Source organism: Haliotis cracherodii, unplaced genomic scaffold (genome assembly GCF_022045235.1).
Source record: "Haliotis cracherodii isolate W230 unplaced genomic scaffold, xgHalCrac1.p SCAF_3, whole genome shotgun sequence".
In the NCBI taxonomy this organism is placed as follows: domain Eukaryota; kingdom Metazoa; phylum Mollusca; class Gastropoda; order Lepetellida; family Haliotidae; genus Haliotis; species Haliotis cracherodii.
This window is the reverse complement of record NW_027266286.1, coordinates 17,636,086-17,657,363: the sequence shown is the minus strand read 5'-3', so window position 1 is coordinate 17,657,363 and position 21,278 is coordinate 17,636,086. Positions and strand designations below refer to the sequence as shown.

At 41.7% G+C, this 21,278-nt stretch overlaps 1 protein-coding gene across 1 annotated transcript; it reads left to right on the top strand.

Annotated features, from left to right (window-relative positions):
* Positions 1-1,711: 1,711 nt before the first annotated feature.
* On the top strand, positions 1,712-21,120 carry LOC139474349 (hsp90 co-chaperone Cdc37-like). Its single transcript, XM_071257331.1, has 11 exons — positions 1,712-1,802; positions 4,321-4,454; positions 5,656-5,707; positions 6,618-6,722; positions 9,968-10,018; positions 10,134-10,196; positions 13,817-13,975; positions 15,215-15,330; positions 15,804-15,924; positions 18,244-18,312; positions 20,017-21,120. Exons 1-11 carry the CDS (start codon positions 1,764-1,766, stop codon positions 20,245-20,247), a joined length of 1,140 nt encoding a protein of 379 aa, XP_071113432.1. The 5' UTR covers positions 1,712-1,763; the 3' UTR covers positions 20,248-21,120.
* Positions 21,121-21,278: the final 158 nt, after the last annotated feature.

Here is a 21,278-nt window from a genome sequence, read left to right as displayed (position 1 = left end):
GAGCATGTTATATTTTACCATTACTTGATTGTAACAAGTTCTTTCCAAAATTGTCGTAACCTAGATGCTTTGCGGTATGTCTGTAGAACTCTTCCTGGGTCCAGTTAAGTTAAATTGTATTTTGTAACTAAAAATGAACAGATGTCGGAAAGACGCAGATTAGAGAACAAATAAAATTTATGGAGATTCTCCCCGGGCGTCTTTGATATCAGACTAAGTCATTCAAACTTGTTCTATTACTGCCACGGTTTTAGTCGTAGACAATGTGTTATTTCAGTTGTCGGATAGATGTTTTAACAATCGCCAGCAGACCACATCTGGTACAGGCGCCTAGTGCCCTGGTAACCCAAAGCACATCGATTATCTCATCTGACGCTGGACCAGATGTTTTACATATGAAAATGCATACATTTAATTGAAAATCACAAAAAATGATTTCAACACGATGTGGTAATTAAATATCATGCTTGGTGATACTTTACATTACGTGTGCTCGTGCATAAGTCGTACATATTTAATTTATACACATTAAATATAGGGAGAGCAGGCCAAAACGGGAACCATCATCAGCTGTTGTCCCACCTTAATGTTCCAAATTGTATTTATTTTTTCACAACAGATTGGTAGACTGGTTAGTACAGAGATCAAAGTAAATTGGTTAAAACAACACGTGAACTCAACTGGAAGATATTACATTGTTATATAACACCATCTAACACGTATACTATATACACATCTGGCTGCGCATCCTGCCCACATTGGATATTTATTTATTATAGCTAAAATGGATAGAATTATCATAAAAACGCCCGCATGTTATCAGAAATGAGCGGGCCACTGTAACTTGATAATGCCCTCATATTACTTGACGACGGGCCATTATCACGCCCGTTGTTAGGTGACGTCATAGGATAGGGATAGGTGACGTAACGTTCAATAATGACGTCATCTGGTTTGTTCTATGACGTTTCCATATTTGTAAAAGTGGGTCAATGACATTCGTGTTGATTGCAGTAAATGTTTCAAAATCGACATTGTTGTTTCTTTTTATTTGATAACAAATTACATCCATTTTAGCTATAATAACGTAAACGCTATTTTTCAGGACATTATCATTTGCAGAAGCCCTCGGTCTTTTCAACTGCACTCCTTCGTCGGGCAGTTAATGGAAGACCTCGGGCTTCTGCAAATGATAATGCCCTGAAAAATAGCGTTACCCTTATATTATTAATTACAACATCTAAAATGTAAACTCTGCACATATCCTGCTCACACTTGATATTCATTTATTATTTTCACGGACCTTTTGACTTTTGTCCTGTTTCCGTAACGTTATGACGTGTTATTCCGGGAATAGCCGAATGAAAAAGGGCGAGCGGTGACGAATGGACTTTTTGGTGGCCGTTTTGACTTTTTTTTTGGTGGCTGTTTGACTACAACCCTTTATAAGGGCTCACAGAAACGGCAGAGATATTATACCTATAATTCCCCAACTCACTATACAGAACGAACTGCGCTTTTATTTCGTTAGTGTGTCTGCTATTATTTATTTGCTGAACATGTTGTGGTAGCTGTACAGCAAGAACATGCACTACCTGGGTCCCACTTTGGAACAAAGTGAACGAATATAAAAATTGAAGAGTGAATTCTAGAATATTCACTGCTTACTTTTTAGCCAATCAGAGTGTAGTGAAAAGTTCACTGCGTTCGGCCTCACTTCCGAATTATAACTTCCTGATCAGAGGCATCGTCCCTTCCACACTATGTCGCAGATTAATTACAGCAAGTGGGATCACATCGAGGTACGTATTTAGATACATATATGATCTATGTATTCTATTTTGAGAGAAAATTGTTTTGTCGCGCCGTCATGGGATTCGGAGCTCTATGATAACGGGAACTCGCTCAGATGTAAGAGAAATGTCCAGTTTTCGATCTCTAAAACACAAATCCATTGTGTACGATCATTATGACGAACATGTTTCGAAAGTGACAGTAGCCCAACAAATATTCATGCAGGTCAAGGCCCAGTCTTCGCCAAGGAAAGCGTGTCTAAAATAACGTCATGTGAAATAGTTGCGAAATTGCATACATGTACTGATATCTGACATGGCTTAAAATTCATGTCTGGCATTTTCTTTCACGTCATTCAATAACAAGCATACTACATGTATAACTGTCAATTACTGTACTCACTTATGTTTTGTTATCATAATAAATAAAGCTTGTAGACACGTATGTGTGCTACATGTAACCGAGATTCATGATTTAGGCCTATGTAATTCGCAGTCTGACAAGCCTAGTGTAGACTAGCAGACTTCAGAAGAACGTAGCCTGATTATGAACATAAGAGGCGGTTATGTGTACGCGAGACAGGTCCCCCATTGTGCAAACAAGTGACAACTTGTGAGGTTTACAAGGGTTACAATCCTGCAGTCAAGACATGACCCTACATACAAGGACACCACCTTCACAAATCTTATTCAGACTGTGGTGGCGGCGGATTACCCTCGTATTTCCCTCAGGATTTAAAAAAAGATAAATTGCCGTTGGTTTGAGACTGAAAAGTTGGTATCGCTGTATTACCAGATAATTTCCCTGTCTTTACACGTACTTCAACTTCTTGTCATAATAATTTTGCCACAATTTGGGGCAATATCAGACCGGTAACCTGTTCATGTTTCAACGATTGCGAGTTGATATTTAGACATGGTGTGTGCATGCTATCGATTTGTATCAGCATGGGTCTTCTACAAGCTGTATTTAGTACTCCCCAGCAGAAAACGTGCGGTTTCGCTTGCTTGCACGGAGGTTGCATTTCAACTTTAATTGTATATACCGATGATACTGTGCTTCTATCGACAAATGCATATGAAACACAAACAACGCTATCTTTGTTTTTATTGTTATTGTAAATAAGACTCAATATCAATGTATCTAAAGCCATTTATTTATCTTTGGAGTCAACAGAAAATGATTAAAAATGATAAGGTTTTGAGGCTGCAACATCCCTTTTGGTAACCAATAAGTCGCTCCTCACAACAAGCACAGGTTGCATGGGACCTATTTTAACCCGGAATTCAAACATGGCTGTATGATAGCTGAAATCTCTGAATATTGAATTATAAGCCCTACTTGTTGCCTTTGAAATGCAAAAAACTATAAATTGAAACACTTCCGTAAAAGCAAGATGCACCAATACAGAGCATTCCTCATGTATATACACAGTTTCATGAAGATATGTTGAACGGTTATCCGAGTTATGTTCTAAAAACAATGTGGGATGTGCGAATCCTGTTTCTCTATCCACACAAAACATTACTTTGGAAGGGGTATGATCTTTTTCTGTTGCATCTTATTTATGGCTACTTATTTATATCAATAAACACAAAGATAGCATTATTTGAATTTCATATGCGTATTCATTGGTCTGTCAAAGTTCGTGAAAGGTCTTTCTGACATAACATGTAATGGGTTTTCCTCAAATCTTCGTGTAGCCGTAGCAAACACTAAGATCTGATTTTAATGAGATTGTTCACTGAGTATCCACCAACCACTTAGCATTCCTAACGCTTCAGGGTCAGTGGTTTATCAGGTTCAGGAGTAGCTATATCACCTCTTTGACAAGTGTTTCCTGAAGGAAATCCAGTTTAATCCAAATTAATTCTGTATTTCTGTTAAATTTCATCTCATTGAGAACAGCGATAGTATACCTGTTTGTATATAAACATTCCGTTGGTTCTTTATTTAGCTACATATTTTATGGTGCTTCCAGTGTTGACAACTACTCCAACAGCATCATTGCTGGTGTTTGAATAAAGGGCTCACGTCACGTCATGTGTCCATAAGTTATATTAAAAAACTGCAAGGTATAAGTGCTTTGTACTCATTGAGTGGAACTAGTCCATCTAGCAAGTTGCATATTCAAGTCCCATGAAGATTCCGGGATAGATTAGGTCTTCAGCAACCCATGCTTGCCGTAAAAGGCCACCATGCTTGTCGTAAAAGGCGACTAACGGGATCAGGTGGTCAGGCTCGCTGACTTGGTTGATACATGTCATCGATCCCAATTGCGCGGATCGATGCTCATGATGTTAATCACTGGATTGTCTGGTCCAGACTCGATTATTTTACAGACCGCCGTCATATAGCTGGAATATTGCTGAGTGCAGCGTTAAACAACAAACAAACAAACAAGCATATTCAAGGAATATGGACTGCCAGATATGAATGGTATTATGAGCCGTTGCTTTGGCCTTGACTTGGGGCATTGTTACTGATGGGTTTCATTGTATTGTTTTGACACTAACTACGTTTAAGATCTCCGATGATGAGGATGACACTCACCCAAACATTGACACAGCCAGTTTGCATCGATGGCGCCACCAGGCCAGGGTGGACAGGATGGAACAACAGAAGAAAAAGAAAGATGATTTGGCTAAGGATTTTAACAAGTGAGTACCATAAACACTATCTTGCTGTGTCTGGAATATTAATCATTTTACCTGATATATGGCTTTTCCATCTGACGAGAGTTCAGTCACATGGCCACGAAACTGAAGTTCATAAGTGTATGAACGACACACATTTTTTTCATGAGACTCTATTCTTGAAATGACGTAAACACTGACAGACTATTTCTACATTCTTGGGGGAACCCCTGGGAATTCCCTATCACAAATAAATACAGAAGCATTGTTACTCATCAATTAGATCCTTAAATCTTGAACTTAGTGTTTTAGCATACATTGGGATAAGTCAGAGAGTTTGATTGCATGCCCTTCAAGGATATCCTCACTACTACCCATCCGAGAGAACAAAACGAAGTATCGACACGATCTGTGTCTAGAGTACAGTGACAGTCTACAGTAATATATGGATTTACCTTAGTATCTATTAGACACATCTTTACAATCACTTTTCAATGATCAGCCAATTGATCAGTGATGACTAACACTTGTAATAGCCACAGATTCATTAACAACTTTGGAAATCCCTCTCGTCACTTTATCTTATCAGCCATTTTGACAGCTTGTACTTGATGTAAATGTATTACGATGCACTGTCATTGTGACTGACTTACTGAGGTAGTTCATAACAGATCTTTCTCATCTATTATTGGAATATATTTGTTGTGAAGAAACTACAAAATTTGTTCCTGTAGAGCATGTTGAGCATACACACCTCTCGTTTTGAGGAATTATTTTATTCCCTGATACGGCTGGTATGGCTGTCAGTGTGAACATGAAGTCACACATACTAAATATAATTGTGTATAGATCTAGACCTAAATCTTTTGAGGTACAAACTAGTGATATGAACGTTGATTCACTAAATCATGATTTATACACAATAACAAGTCCTCAAAATTTTATGCTAGTCTGCTAGCCCAAGACTGCTTTAATTAAGTAACGATCCAATGATGATAGTCCTCGTTGACTAGTAGCATTTGAGAAATATAATTCTGAACAAGTTCTCAAGGCTTCAATTTGAACTATTATAGTGATGATGCTTGAACCGTGTCATGCCCATGACATCTCATTTTGACGTTTTGATTCGAAAAGTGATTTTAGCCAAGCTTCTTAGAAATTATATCTTTGTATGGCCTTCAGATTATGAACATGTTGAAGTGACGAATTGTTTTATTGTTTACAGACATCAGCAGAAGTTAGTTGAAGTGAAACACAGGCTGAAAGAGGCAGAGGAGGTAGGATATTTTGAGATGATGAGAGACAAAAGTCTGAGACGATGCAGATCTTAGACATTTATCACTTTAGTCATGTTTGTACAACTTTTGAGTACGGGTATGGTGCAGACAACCCTAGAAACATAAACTGTAAACTACGTTTATAATGAATTCAAGGAAACCACTAATTTTAGTTCATTATAACCAAAGTTTGTTATGCATATATATATATACAGCAAATGGACAGGACAAAAAAAAAGTTTGTTTTATCCAACATTTCATTATATGCGTGTTTGTTATAAACATAGTTTACTGTAGGGTGAATTTGGCATTCAAATCCATGATCATATCTCTCTGGTTGTAAGGGATACAACTCTGCACAGCAAATTATGGTATCATAGCAGTGCCGTAGCCAGCCAGGGGATTCCGTAATTCAGATCGATAACCCACTCAAAACACTGGACTCAACCCATGCCGCTTCACTCAGAATATTTGCAAACACCTAAAAGTTTGTGTTTTATTTAGTCATGGTAGAATGGAGATAAACATACCATGTTTTCAATGTAGAGCTAGGTTACCTAGATTTAACCGCGCTAAATTTAACATTTGAAACCTCACGCTGCGCGTTCAGTTCCAAATTCAATTTAGCGTGTATGTTTATCTCCTAAATGACTGGATGACTGGACCAGGGTGTGGTAAGAACAGGAAACAACATTCAGTGACACCACACATGTGGAGATGTGAAGCTTTTCAATTCATGTTTCTTATGTCTCCCGGTCCCCAAAACTTGCTCATAGTTAGACTGGAGGAATCTACGACCACGTTTCAACTAAGTATGTTGTTCCTGACCTAGGCTTGTCATAAGAGGCACGTATGCCTTAGACAGATTGGTGGTTTTATAGAACTGATGTGTGTTTTATTTTGACTGCAGCAAGCATCAGCTGACCTGGAGAAGTTAAAGATAGAAGTGTCTGAGTTGGAGAAACAAGAAAGTGACTTCAAGAAAAAAGAAGCAGAACTCTTGAAAGAGGAAAAGGTAAGATGGGACAGTTGCACATCTAGACTGTAGGATGGGACAGTTGTAGGCTGTAGGATGGGACAGTTGTAGACTGTAGGATGGGACAGTTGCACATCTAGACTGTGAGGTGGGACAGTTGTAGACTGTAGGATGAGATAGTTGTAGACTGTGAGGTGGGACAGCTGTACATCTAGACTGTGAGGTGGGACAGTTGTAGGCTGTAGGATGGGACAGTTGTAGACTGTGAGGTGGGACAGTTCTACATCTAGACTGTGAGGTGGGACAGTTGTAGACTGTAGGATGGGACAGTTGTAGACTGTGAGGTGGGACAGCTGTACATCTAGACTGTGAGGTGGGACAGTTGTAGGCTGTAGGATGGGACAGTTGTAGACTGTAGGATGGGACAGTTGCACATCTAGACTGTGAGGTGGGACAGTTGTAGACTGTAGGATGAGATAGTTGTAGACTGTGAGGTGGGACAGCTGTACATCTAGACTGTGAGGTGGGACAGTTGTAGGCTGTAGGATGGGACAGTTGTAGACTGTGAGGTGGGACAGTTCTACATCTAGACTGTGAGGTGGGACAGTTGTAGACTGTAGGATGGGACAGTTGTAGACTGTGAGGTGGGACAGCTGTACATCTAGACTGTGAGGTGGGACAGTTGTAGGATGGGACAGTTGTAGGCTGTAGGATGGGACAGTTGCACATCTTGACTGTGAGGTGGGACAGTTGTAGACTGTAGGATGGGATAGTTGTAGACTGTGAGGTGGGACAGTTGCACATCTAGACTGTGAGGTGGGACAGTTGTAGGCTGTAGGATGGGATAGTTGTAGGCTGTAGGATGGGATAGTTGTAGAATGTGATGTGGGACAGTTGAATTCTTTATTCAGTACAGTACAGGCCACAGGCCCTTTGTACAAAATGTATGGCATATTTATGGCAACAGTCACAATGATAAAATATGTAATCTCTCTTCTTTACTGTGATACAGATATTTAGCAATATTAATAATCAGCTTTGTGTTGTTGTAGATAAAAGAATATTAAACTTATGGACATTTGGTTGTTGTACATGTAGACTGATGTGGGACAGTTGTACATCTATATTATGAGGTGGGACAGTTGTAGACTGTAAGATGGGACAGTTGTAGACTGTAAGATGGGACAGTTGTAGGCTGTAGGATGGGACAGTTGTAGACTGTGAGGTGGGACAGTTGTAGACTGTAAGATGGGACAGTTGTAGACTGTAAGATGGGACAGTTGTAGACTGTAAGATGGGACAGTTGTAGACTGTAAGATGGGACAGTTGTAGACTGTAAGATGGGACAGTTGTAGACTGTAGGATGGGACAGTTGTAGGCTGTAGGATGGGACAGTTGTAGACTGTGAGGTGGGACAGTTGTAGAATGTAAGATGGGACAGTTGTAGACTGTAAGATCGGACAGTTGTAGACTGTAAGATGGGACAGTTGTAGACTGTAAGATGGGACAGTTGTAGGCTGTAGGATGGGACAGTTGTAGACTGTGAGGTGGGACCATTGTAGACTGTAGGATGGGCTAGTTGTAGACTGTTAGGTGGGACAGTTCTACATCTAGACTGTGAGGTGGAACAGTTGTAGGCTGTAGGATGGGACAGTTGTAGACTGTGAGGGGGGACAATTCTACATCTAGACTGTGAGGTGGGACAGTTGTAGGCTGTAGGATGGGACAGTTGTAGGCTGTAGGATGGGATAGTTGTAGACTGTGAGGTGGGACAGTTCTACATCTAGACTGTGAGGTGGGACAGTTGTAGACTGTAGGATGGGACAGTTGTAGACTGTGAGGGGGGACAGCTGTACATTTAGACTGTGAGGGGGGACCATTGTAGGCTGTAGGATGGGACAGTTGTAGGCTGTAGGATGGGACAGTTGTAGACTGTGAGGTGGGACAGCTGTACATCTAGACTGTGAGGTGGGACAGTTGTAGGCTGTAGGATGGGACAGTTGTAGACTGTGAGGTGGGACAGTTCTACATCTAGACTGTGAGGTGGGACAGTTGTAGACTGTAGGATGGGACAGTTGTAGACTGTGAGGGGGGACAGCTGTACATTTAGACTGTGAGGGGGGACCATTGTAGGCTGTAGGATGGGACAGTTGTAGACTGTGAGGGGGGACCATTGTAGGCTGTAGGATGGGACAGTTGTAGACTGTAGGATGGGACAGTTGTAGACTGTGAGGTGGGACAGTTCTACATCTAGACTGTGAGGTGGGACAGTTGTAGACTGTAGGATGGGACAGTTGTAGACTGTGAGGGGGGACAGCTGTACATTTAGACTGTGAGGGGGGACCATTGTAGGCTGTAGGATGGGACAGTTGTAGACTGTGAGGGGGGACCATTGTAGGCTGTAGGATGGGACAGTTGTAGACTGTGAGGGGGGACCATTGTAGGCTGTAGGATGGGACAGTTGTAGACTGTGAGGGGGGACCATTGTAGGCTGTAGGATGGGACAGTTGTAGACTGTAAGGTGGGACAGTTGTAGGCTGTAGGATGGGACAGTTGTAGGCTGTAGGATGGGACAGTTGTAGACTGTGAGGTGGGACAGTTGTAGGCTGTAGGATGGGACAGTTGTAGACTGTGAGGTGGGACAGTTGTAGGCTGTAGGATGGGACAGTTGTAGGCTGTAGGATGGGACAGTTGTAGACTGTGAGGTGGGACAGTTGTAGGCTGTAGGATGGGACAGTTGTAGACTGTGAGGTGGGACAGTTGTAGACTGTAGGATGGGACAGTTGTAGACTGTGAGGTGGGACAGTTGTAGGCTGTAGGATGGGACAGTTGTAGACTGTGAGGTGGGACAGTTGTAGACTGTAGGATGGGACAGTTGTAGACTGTGAGGTGGGACAGTTGTAGGCTGTAGGATGGGACAGTTGTAGACTGTGAGGTGGGACAGTTGTAGACTGTAGGATGGGACAGATGTAGACTGTGAGGTGGGACAGTTGTAGGCTGTAGGATGGGACAGTTGTAGGCTGTAGGATGGGACAGTTGTAGGCTGTAGGATGGGACAGTTGTAGACTGTGAGGGGGGACAGCTGTACATTTAGACTGTGAGGGTGGACCATTGTAGGCTGTAGGATGGGACAGTTGTAGACTGTGAGGGGGGACCATTGTAGGCTGTAGGATGGGACAGATTTATCTGTATGCATGGCAAGACAGGACAGTTTTGTCTGAGGTGACTGTTGAATCTAGCTCAGATTTCCCTTGAGGTTTGATGTCTGTCTTTTTATGTTCCAGCTAACTCCCCTCAACATCGACACAATATGTCATGATGGAATGTCAAAAACAGTGAGTACCTTGTACAGCTTTCAACAACATCTTTTCTACTGTGTATCATATATAATACAATGGTATATGAGTTTTGAGCCAAGTGATGTCATTGACATATTGTTGCCCTCTGCAGGTGATCAACAAGCCCAAGCCTGCACCAGAAACACTCTCAGATGACGAGAAAGCCAAGAAACAGGTAGGTCTTCACACTGTAACTTGGACATGTTTACAGTAATAGAGGATGATTCTACCATTAATTTGGTAAACATTTTATTCTGATTGGTCAATCAGAGGTATCAAATCACAATAACCATCTCTGCTTGAAACGACCTGAAGACCACATCCCCAGGAAGATGATATTAATAGAAAAATGCTTCTTTGTAATTGCCAATTTCCAATTATAGGTTATAAAATACAGATCTGTGGTAACTCCAATACTCAAACTGTGTGTAGCAAAACATTCTGTGCAAAATCTTGATAGAAATCAACTTAAAAAGTTTATTTTAAATTTTAGGAACATCATAGTGTTTGGAATTTTGCTCTCTTCTATAGCCGACATATTTTCTGCATCACAATGAGCAGTTCAAACTTGAATATATTGTGGTAAATATTTACAGGTAAACCAGCTCTAAATTGATAACACTGCCTGTGTATCTCCTAAGTGACAGTACTTCATCAGGTTATAAAACTGTTCCTATTTATCTCAAGACTCGAGGTCCGAACAGCATATATTTTGCCCGACTTGTTATGAGAGATCATGGGAGTAAATAGAAATATCAGCTTCAGTTGTCCATGGACAACCATAATATTCCACAGACCTTTAGGCAATTTTGATAAAATAGTCATAACAAGCATGACAAGTACTTACTACAGCTTTGAAAATGTGTAAACATCATGCGTAGGACCAATGCAACTGATGCCATTGTATTGTTTACTTCCTAGTTCTGATTTCAATATTGCTTTAGGACACAATCTCTGATTGGTTGATCAGAAAAGCCACGGAGATACAAAAACTGATCCATGAATGTCAAATGTGGGCTGCAAAGCAATTTTGGTCAATAATCTGGTCAAGTAGACTGTGTCTTCGGACAAGTAGACTGTGTCTCCAGACAAGAAACTTTTGCTGTTTACTTGTCCTAGGACAAATTCACAATTTTTATATTTCCCAACCCCTGTTAAAAGTTGCCTGGGCATCAGTTGAAATTCCAAATTGGACCAAGTTATGATTCTTGTTTTATGAGCATCTGTTCCATTGGGTTTTACCATTATGATGAGGCTCCTGTGTCACGTCAGGCTTTCAACATTAAACTGACTCATTAAGCTGACCTTACTGTTCAAGTAGGCAGTAAACACAATTTCCTGTCTTTTAGCAGAATGTAGTTCTGTGAAAATGTTTTACTGCAGTGGAATCTGTCCAAATCGGACTCGGTTTGGACCAAAAAAGTCTGGTTTACGGCTAGGTTTGGATTACACAGTACGAAAAGGTTGACGGAAGACAAAACGAAAAGCAAGGATCATTCATGTTTTAGCATACACATACATTGTACATGAAATATGACATGGCATTAAATACAGATTAAAACATTAAAAAAGTCATTGAGATCAGACTGCTTATGTTTCTGAAGATTGTTTTTCAAAATTGTGTCCTCAGTCATAGTTTGCGTCAAAGTTTCCTTGAACTTGTCATTGTTGTCAGGGTTAAATGTTTTCTGGAACTGCAGCTGATAGTCTTCACTATATGTTTAAGAATGTCCAAGACAGTCTGCTCACTGGTGCCAACCTTTTCGGCTAAATCTTTCTACTTCAGTGTTTGCACTGACTTAAATTCCTCAATTAAAGCAACTTTCTTAGCAAGTGTAAGTTTGATATGCCTTTTCTTTGCCAGCCGCTCAACCATTCCGATTGATAATGACAAGTTATTTATTGACATGCTCATGAGACTGAGTTAATCTAATTAAGCTGAGTTTCTCATTAACAGATGGGTAAATAACTAACTAAGTGGACAACAAGTGTTAAGATCAATAGGATTACATGCAGAATTAGCATTGTTATTGTAGCTGACAATGACTGAGCTTACTTCAAAGTGAGAGGACATCAGGGCCCACTTGCACAAAGCGATCTACTATCATGACTATTGTAAGCCTATGTTAAAGCATGGGAGTTGCGATCATCTTAGCGCTAAGATCGCTTGGGGCCGAACATCAACATTTGGGCAGCTCCTTATATATCCATGACATATACTCAACAACAAAAGTTCCTGTGACACCAATATTTTAGTGTATTTTTCAAACAAGTTAAGTTTGTTTTTCAATATTGTAGTACATGTATGGAATCAAGTCACAAAGACGCAACTGCTACAGTAAAGCATGCATTCCATGCAAAAGTTGACTTTTATGCAAGTCCCATGCATTTCACTACCCAAGAATGGGTATAAAAACATGTGTGTTAACGGGATTCCATATGCATTGTTTAGCATCGTGCTGACAACCACTCAGATAAACAAGAAAATTATGCAATTAGTCAACATTATAAAATGCCACGCCTGTCCGAAAATGAGTGTCTGCGAGCCATTGGTATGCTTGAAGCAGGATCGAGTCAATGTGATGTTGCAAGGCAATTTAACTTCCACAGAAATACCATTTGGTGTTTATGGCAACGTTTGCAACAGATGAATGCAGTCAGAGACCATCCTTGGAGTGGCAGGTCACACGTAACCAATTATCGACAAGACAACTGGATTCGAACAACACACCTACGAAATCGATTCCAGCCAGCAACAGTGACTGCAAAAAGCATCCCTAGCCTTCGACGAATATCTTCACAAACCGTATGTCGTCGCCTCAGATGTGCAGGGATTGTCGCCAGAAGACCCGCCAGACGTCCCATTTTGACAGGAACCACCGCCAAGCACGTCTACAGTGGTGCAGACAGCGTCTACGCTGGATGGCCAGGCAGTGGGGACAAGTTCTATTCACTGACGAGTCTAGTTTTCACCTCAGCCACAGCGATGGACGGATTCGAGTGTACCGACGTCGAGGTGAATGTTACGTCAATCATTGTGTCATGGAAGAAGATCGGTTCGGGGGCGGCAGCGTTATGGTATGGGGTGGAATTATAGCAAGACAGACGACCCGTTTGTTAGTGTTACAGGGAAATCTCAATGGACCGCGCTACCGCGATGAGATCATCGGCCCTGTTGTTCAACCGTTTTTGCATCGTCATGGCCCAGGCATTACCTTTCAACATGACAACGCCCGGCCTCATATTGCTCGACTTGTTCAGGATTCTCTTCAATGTCATCCCCTGGCCAGCTTGCTCCCCTGATCTCTCACCAATCGAGCACATGTGGGATGAGATGGATCGGTGCCTTCGACGTCAACCATGTGTTCCACAGACACTCCAGGAACTTTGAAACATGCTCCATCAGATATGGACAGATATCCCACAGGACTTTGTGCGACCCTTGGTCCATTCCATGAGACGAAGATGTGTTTCTTGCATCGCAACCAGAGGTGGACACACAAACTATTGATTTGTAAATTGACATTTTGGCATGTTCATATTTTTATGAAGTCACGCATTTTCTGAAGTCAGTATGGCAAATTAAACCATTTGAACACTTACAGGAGTCTTTTATCTGTTGCAAACTGAAATTGTTTCAGATTTGGTAATAAACATAACTTTGCATTAAATCTTATTCAATGTCAACTATTGTTGTTCAGTATATTAATTGAAAAGACCTTGGTCATAATAATGTGTCAATCAGCGCACACAGTGGCTTGTTATATCATAGGTGTTGTCTGTTACTGCTTCCAGAAAGAGTTCTCCAACAAATATAAAGACAAGATTAAGAAGTATGGGATGCTGAAACGCTATGAGGACAGCCAGCAGTTCCTGGCCGACACACCGGACCTAGTGTGTGACGAGACAGCAAACTACCTGGTGCTGTGGTGTGTGGATCTCGAAATAGAAGAGGTCAGTAATCTCTCCCCGAGACATGGCAGAGATCAGACAACATGGAGATATTGCCAGTATTTCCATGCTCTGTTGTCTGAAAAATCCACATGCCATTGCCAATTGAAACTTTAGTCATTTATGTCTCATGTTTCGTAAACAATTTTACACTTATCCTGTCTTACACTATGCTTTTCGTCTTTCTTTTTTGTTCCTATGTGAAAATGTGCTTGAACAAGTTTCCAGTTTCTTTAAAACAATTCACCCAAACACATCCCAGCCTCACCATGGTCACACACCGAACAGCTGGGACATACTTTTTCCGTCTCCAATGATTGGATGCGATTGATAGCCTTGACGAAGTGTTGAAAGAAATGCCAAGCAGTCGCATGCTGTTGTCCGTGGGAGATGGTATTGTTTCCTGTTTTGTAGAATTGATTGACTGGAGCCCCCTTCTGAATTGATTATAACTTGTCCACTGTATTGCTTGTTTTCATGTAACAATGTCATACGTGAAAACATGTTTCGCATGTTATACCCGATCTCATGCTGTTACATCTAACTAGCATATCGGGATCATTTCACCAGTTGGTGGTGTGTTTTCCTGCTGACAAGATATTGTCATTTATCATGTTTATGATAACTGGGCAGTTTTTTAAATGATTTATTTATTTCACTGTTTAGCAGCAGCTTCTTTGTGTACGTCTTGCGGTTGTAGTCTTTATAGGCTAGAGTATCTGCACCCACCTTCCAACTGGGGATAAATGCATAGTGTGAGATAGGATAAATGTAAAAATTTGGAAATGTTCCAATAAATTGTATATTTTTATACTTATCCTATCTCACACGCTATATTCCCACCCGACCATCCATGCATCTTAGCTCCTCTAGTCTTTTAGTTCTGAAGAAAAAGAGAATGATATGGTAGAGATAGACACGTTATCAGATCATGTAAGGAGGAGCTACGCACAAGATTACGTGTGACGCAGTTGTTGGGTGCATGACCATGGTGATGCTGGGATGTGTTCGGGTGAATTGTTTTTCAGAAGCCGGAAACTTTCCACATGTTTCCACATGGGATCAAAGCATGGGATCAAAGCAGAAAGAAGAAATGCATAGTGTAAGATAGGAAAAGTAAATAAATGTACATTTTATTGGAAATTTCCAATTCTTAACAGATAATGGTAGGCAGAGTTCCTCTTCAGCTTAACTATCCTTCTAATTCTAATCCAACTTTCCATTTCTTCATTTGTGTTTCAGAAACATGAGCTGATGTCCCATGTAGCTCACCAGGTGATTGTCATGCAATTTATCCTGGAGCTGGCCAGGTCCCTGGAATGTGACCCACGTAGCTGTGTCCGGGCATTCTTCTCCAGGTAGGTCACGGTCGGGGTCAGATGTATCACACGGTCAGGGTCAATTTTACACACCATCAGGGTCAATGTCAGGGTCAAGGTCTAAGGTCAAGGTCAATGTCAAAGTTCAAGGTCAGTGTCACTGTCAAGGTCTAAGGTCAATGTCACTGTCATGGTCTAAGGTCAATGTCACTGTTACTGTCATGGTTAATGCCATTTTCACAGCTGCAGTCTCATGTTACATTGATGGACATGGTATCCATTATGACGAATGGAATTATTTTCATTGGAATCCAACTGTATTTCTTCAGTGTCCCCTACCACGTTTTGACTGGATATATATCGCTCAATATCGTTTATATTGTTGTAAAACCTTGATCACCATCTGCATAGACTAGTTGTCATTCAAGGGAAAGACATTGATGTGTTACAGCAGTTTTAGAAATGTTGTTGCAACATTGATAACATACATGACTGTCGTGTTGATGTTTTAGGATCAAGCTAGGGGAGAAGCAGTACATGGATGCTTTCAACGATGAGCTGTCGGCCTTCAAGGGTCGCGTGGCGACAAGGGCGAAGGCCCGGGTAGAGGAAGCTATGAAGGAGTATGAGGAGGTAAGACACCTCCCTTGATGGATCCATCAGTGTGTGTCATAAGCTCCACTGTTTGTCTGTTTGTTGTTTAACCCTGCACTCAGCAATATTCCAGCTATATGATTGCGGTCTGTAAATATCAAGTATGGACGAGACAGTCCAGTGATTGACATCATGAGCATCAATCTACGTAACTGGGATATGATGAAATGCGTCAACCAAGTCACTGAGTCTGACCAAATAATCCCATAAGTCTCCACTTACGAAGGCATGGGTAGCTGAAGATCAATTGTAACGGATCTTAATGGGTACATTAGCTCCACTGGTGACAGACAAGCTGAGCTATTACCTGGACGCCATCGTCAGTCTGCCATTGCGGAAGTCTTGAAAACACCCATAGTGTACAAATGCTGTATTACTTGAGTATCTGTAGTCAGTAGGTCTGAACATATATCTGATGTTTCATCCTTTGTTTGAGAGATGTTTGTGTGAACGCAGCCTGTAAATAACGGAACGGGGCGACCACTGGTTTGCCTGGTCGGCGATTATTTCCTACCGTTGTGAGACAGATGGAATTTTGCTGACACACATAGCATAAAACAAGTAAAAAATACAATCGTAGGACTTAAATTTTTTTAGGTTTCATTGGTCAGAAAATATTTTCACCAGATCTAGGATTCATTTGAACTTAGCACACTTGAGAGACAAATTTGAAAAAAAACATAATTTTGTTCACAATTGTGATTTTCTTTAAGAGTTCTTATCTTCTTAAATTCAGGGGTAATGGTGTTTTACATAAAATCCTCACCTTGTTTATTGGTCCTGTCAGCAGTGTGGAGCTGATGTAATGTTGGCTGATACAATTCACTTCTGCAAAGCAATAACCTAAGTTATTGCTGTGATTACCCGGTACATGCCTTTTTATCCCCCCCTGTTTGAAAAACGGAGAGATATCGATCACCATGCACTTCCATCCGTCAGCCGTCCGTGTTCCATTTCCGGAGCAGAACTCCAAAATCGTTAAAAATGTCTTGTTGAAACTTGCTATATTGATCAGTCTAGTGGGGGAGCTGGTGCCTTTTGATGATCTGTGATTTTTGAAAAAGATTTATTTGATTTTTTTTCCATTACGATAAGTTGGAGTTTACTGAAAATGAGGGTAGTACTTGTTTCCAGGGAAGAACTCCAAAATCGTTGAATATTTCTTGAAGAAACTTGCTATACAGGTTAGTCTATTGATGGACTGGTGTCTGTTTTGGAATTTTTAATTGTTTTATTTTTTTCGGTTTTCATGATGATAAGTTTGACTTTATTGAAAATGAGCCTGGTACTTGTTCCCGGACTGAACTCCAAAACCATTAAATATTTCTACATGAATTACAGATCAGTCAAGTGGTGAACTGGTGCCTTTTGATGATTTGGTATACCATCGTGCCCCGCTTATACGGACTTCAGATATCCGGAAACCTCGGTTCCCGGACGATTTTCATTCAAAACGAAATAATTACTATATAAATTTACCTGTATATCCGGAAATTCAGTTTCCGGAACCGGACGGTCATTTTCATACACAAAACACTGAAATGCACTCAAAATTGTCTCACTTATCCGGACACTACACTTCCGCTGGTGGTAATATCTTTGATTCGTGAGAAGTCAATTAACCAAGTGACACCGAGTTACGTTTGAGACGAGCTTGTTTATTGTACATGTAATCCCCTTCAATAAATATGGCATCTGTGGAGGGAGGGAGGGAAGTAACTCTTCCAGTAAGAAGCTGGTTTCAGTTATACGGAAATTCGTTTATACGGACGAATTGTGAAATGACGCAAGTGTCCGTATAACGAGGCACGACTGTATTTTTAAAAATACTTTTTGTTTTTGTTTTCATTGCAAGTTGAAAAAATGAGGGTAGTGCTTGTTTCCAGAGCAGAACTCCAAAACCGTTGGGATATTGAAAAAATACTGAACAGCATTATGTTTTTCTTCACTGAATTGCAGGTATCCAATGACATTGCACCAAAAGTGGGCATAAGTAGCCAAACTCCTTTTCTGAATTGCTCCAGACCGGGGACATCATCTCCTGATGACTCTTGTAGAGTATAGGATTAAGATCAGTCCCTAGACTTTCATAATTTGGGTTTATCTTCCCATAGACAATAACAGTGTATCTCACATTAACTGTTCAAGAAACAGGCTCAGTGGTAAACTTTGATATTTTGCAATCTTCGAAGGTTGATACATTCTTGATAATTCTGTCAGAAGTGAACACGGCATGTTAAATTTTGCATTCTCTTTAGTCTCTCCTTAATGTACACAGCTACACATCATGTTTTTCAGGAGGAGCGACAGAAACGTCTTGGACCTGGTGGCCTTGACCCCCTGGAGGTGCTGGAGACACTACCTGAGGTCTGTACAACTGTCTACAACATGGCGTACACCTGTCTGTACAACTGTCTGCAACATGGCGTACACCTGTCTGTACAACTGTCTGCAACATGGCGTACACCTGTCTGTACAACTGTCTGCAACATGGCATACACCTGTCTGTTTCAACTGTCTGCAACATGGCGTACACCTGTCTGTACAACTGTCTACGATATGGCGTACACCTGTCTGTACAACTGTCTGCAACATGGCATACACCTGTCTGTACAACTGTCTACAACATGGCATACACCTGTCTGTACAACTGTCTGCAACATGGCGTACACCTGTCTGTACAACTGTCTGCAACATGGCGTACACCTGTCTGTACAACTGTCTACAATATGGCGTACACCTGTCTGTACAACTGTCTGCAACATGGCGTACACCTGTCTGTACAACTGTCTACAACATGGCATACACCTGTCTGTACAACTGTCTGCAACATGGCGTACACCTGTCTGTACAACTGTCTGCAACATGGCGTACACCTGTCTGTACAACTGTCTGTAACATGGCATACACCTGTCTGTACAACTGTCTGCAACATGGCGTACACCTGTCTGTACAACTGTCTGCAACATGGCGTACACCTTAACATGGCGTACACCTGTCTGTAACATGGCGTACACCTGTCTGTACACCTGTCTGCAACATGGCGTACACCTGTCTGCAACATGGCATACACCTCTCTGTACAACTGTCTGCAAAATGGCGTACACCAGTCTGTACAACTGTCTACAACATGGCGTACACCTGTCTTTGCACCTGATTGTCTCACCCATTTCTCCAGACTCCTGCATCCCTCACACACAAGCGTATCCTCTCACAGAATCTTCTCTGACGCATGCATCCATTCTCATACACACATACCCTCTCTCACACACAAAGACCGCCTCCCTGGACTAGTGGTAGAGCGTCCACCCAGAGAGTGGAAGGTCCGTGGTTCGATCCCCGTCCGTGTCATACCAAAAGATCTTAAAAGATTGTACTTGTTGTTACCCTATCTGGCGCTCGGCATTAAGGGGCTAAAACAAGGACTGGTCGGCTCGGAATCAGTATACTGTGTCTGAGTGGGGTATTCCATGTTAAACTGCGACATGGTATCTCAGTGAGCCAGCACTACAAATCGGCATCAGTCCGGACTAGTACAAGCAGCCATACAAACACACACACACGTACATGCATGTCGCTACATAAGTGCAATAATCTTGGACGCGATGTTAAACCCCATTTCACCTCACCTCTCACACACAAGCATCTCCTCTCATGCACAAACTTCCCCTCTCTCTCACACACACACACACACACACACACACACACACACACACACACACACACACACACACACACACACACACACACACACACACACACACACACACACAATAACACACACACACACACAATAACACCTCCCTCACACATCCCCTTTCACACAAATTCACATGCATCCCTTCTATCACATGCTCTTTGTTTGCTGTGGTTTGAGGGAGGGATCTCTGGCTTTGTCGTTTCACCTCTGCCTCTGATTTTCCAGCTGATTTTATCATCCATGACATTCTATTTGCAATAGTGTATGTTGTCTGACGTCTGTACCAACCGATAAAGAAACTAGAGTCGTCATGTCTTACTGCATTTCCATATACCAAATACCTACTTGCAGTTTTCTTTTCTTTTTTCCAGACTTTGAAGAACTGTTTTGAATCAAAAGACATTGAAATGTTGAAGAAAGTGATCCTGGATCTGCCCAAAGGAGATGCAGAGCACCACATGAAGCGGTGTGTTGACTCCGGGCTGTGGGTGCCCAACGCAGCAGACTTGCCTGGGGGCCTGAACACAGAGGATGCGGCTGGAGGACAGAACGGCACATCCGTGGAAGAGGAGGAAGAGGAATATTATGACACTGTTGACTGAGAGGGAGATGGAACCACTTGTTTTTGGATAGCTCTACCTAAACAACTCTCGTGAATGTATCAGTATTGTTCTTATATGAGACGTCAGTTCTGTGGTCTCATTGTAAAGCAGAACATGAGACAACATTGGCTGTGGTCTCATTGTTAGGCAGAACATGAGACAACATTGGCTGTGGTCTCGTTAAGCAGAAAATGAGGCAACATTGGCTGTGGTCTCATTGTTAAGCAGAACGTGAGACAACATTGGCTGTGTTCTCTTTGTTAAGCAGAACAATTGGTTGACTGTATGAAATAGTAAGATAGTGTACAAAGGTCTACACAATACTCTGCAGTCATGGCTTTGATTAAACAGAGCATTCAAGTGTTAAACCAATCAAGACAACACAAGTCACCAAACATCAGCTTTGTGATTTTATTCTTCTTCATAAGGTAGTTTTTTACACAAACTCCAATAAGATTTGATAGTGTGATAAGGATAAGTTATTCAATGCTCAAAGTTATTAATAACTCTCTGAAGCGGCACATACCTTGCCAAAGCATGGGATAGAGGACATTCATTCAACTCAGTCAACTGGGAAGGATACTTCACTGTACCTTGCAGCTTGTAATTGTTCCTGTGAAAGTATCTCTGATCTGAACATATCATATGCTCTGATGGATTTCCTTGTTGGTCAGGTTGTGGATCAGGGTTGACAGTAGTGTGCTGCTGCTGTTGCCACTGCTACTCCACTGCTTCCTAGCTGAGAGGGTTTCCCTGGTTTGTGTGCTCCCTTTCTGAGACGGTTTCCCTGGCTGAGAGGGTTTCCTTGTCTGAGAGGGTTTCCTTGTCTGAATGGGCTTCCCTGTCGGAGACAGTTTCTCTGTCTGAGAGGGTTTTCCCTATGTGAGTTCCCTGTCTGAGAGGGTTTCCTTGTCTGAATGGGCTTCCCTGTCTGAGAGGATTTTCTCAGTTATGTGGGTTCCCTGTCTGAGAGGGTTTTCCCCACTGTGTGGGTTCCCTATAAGTGGTTTCCCTGTCTGAGACGGTTTCCC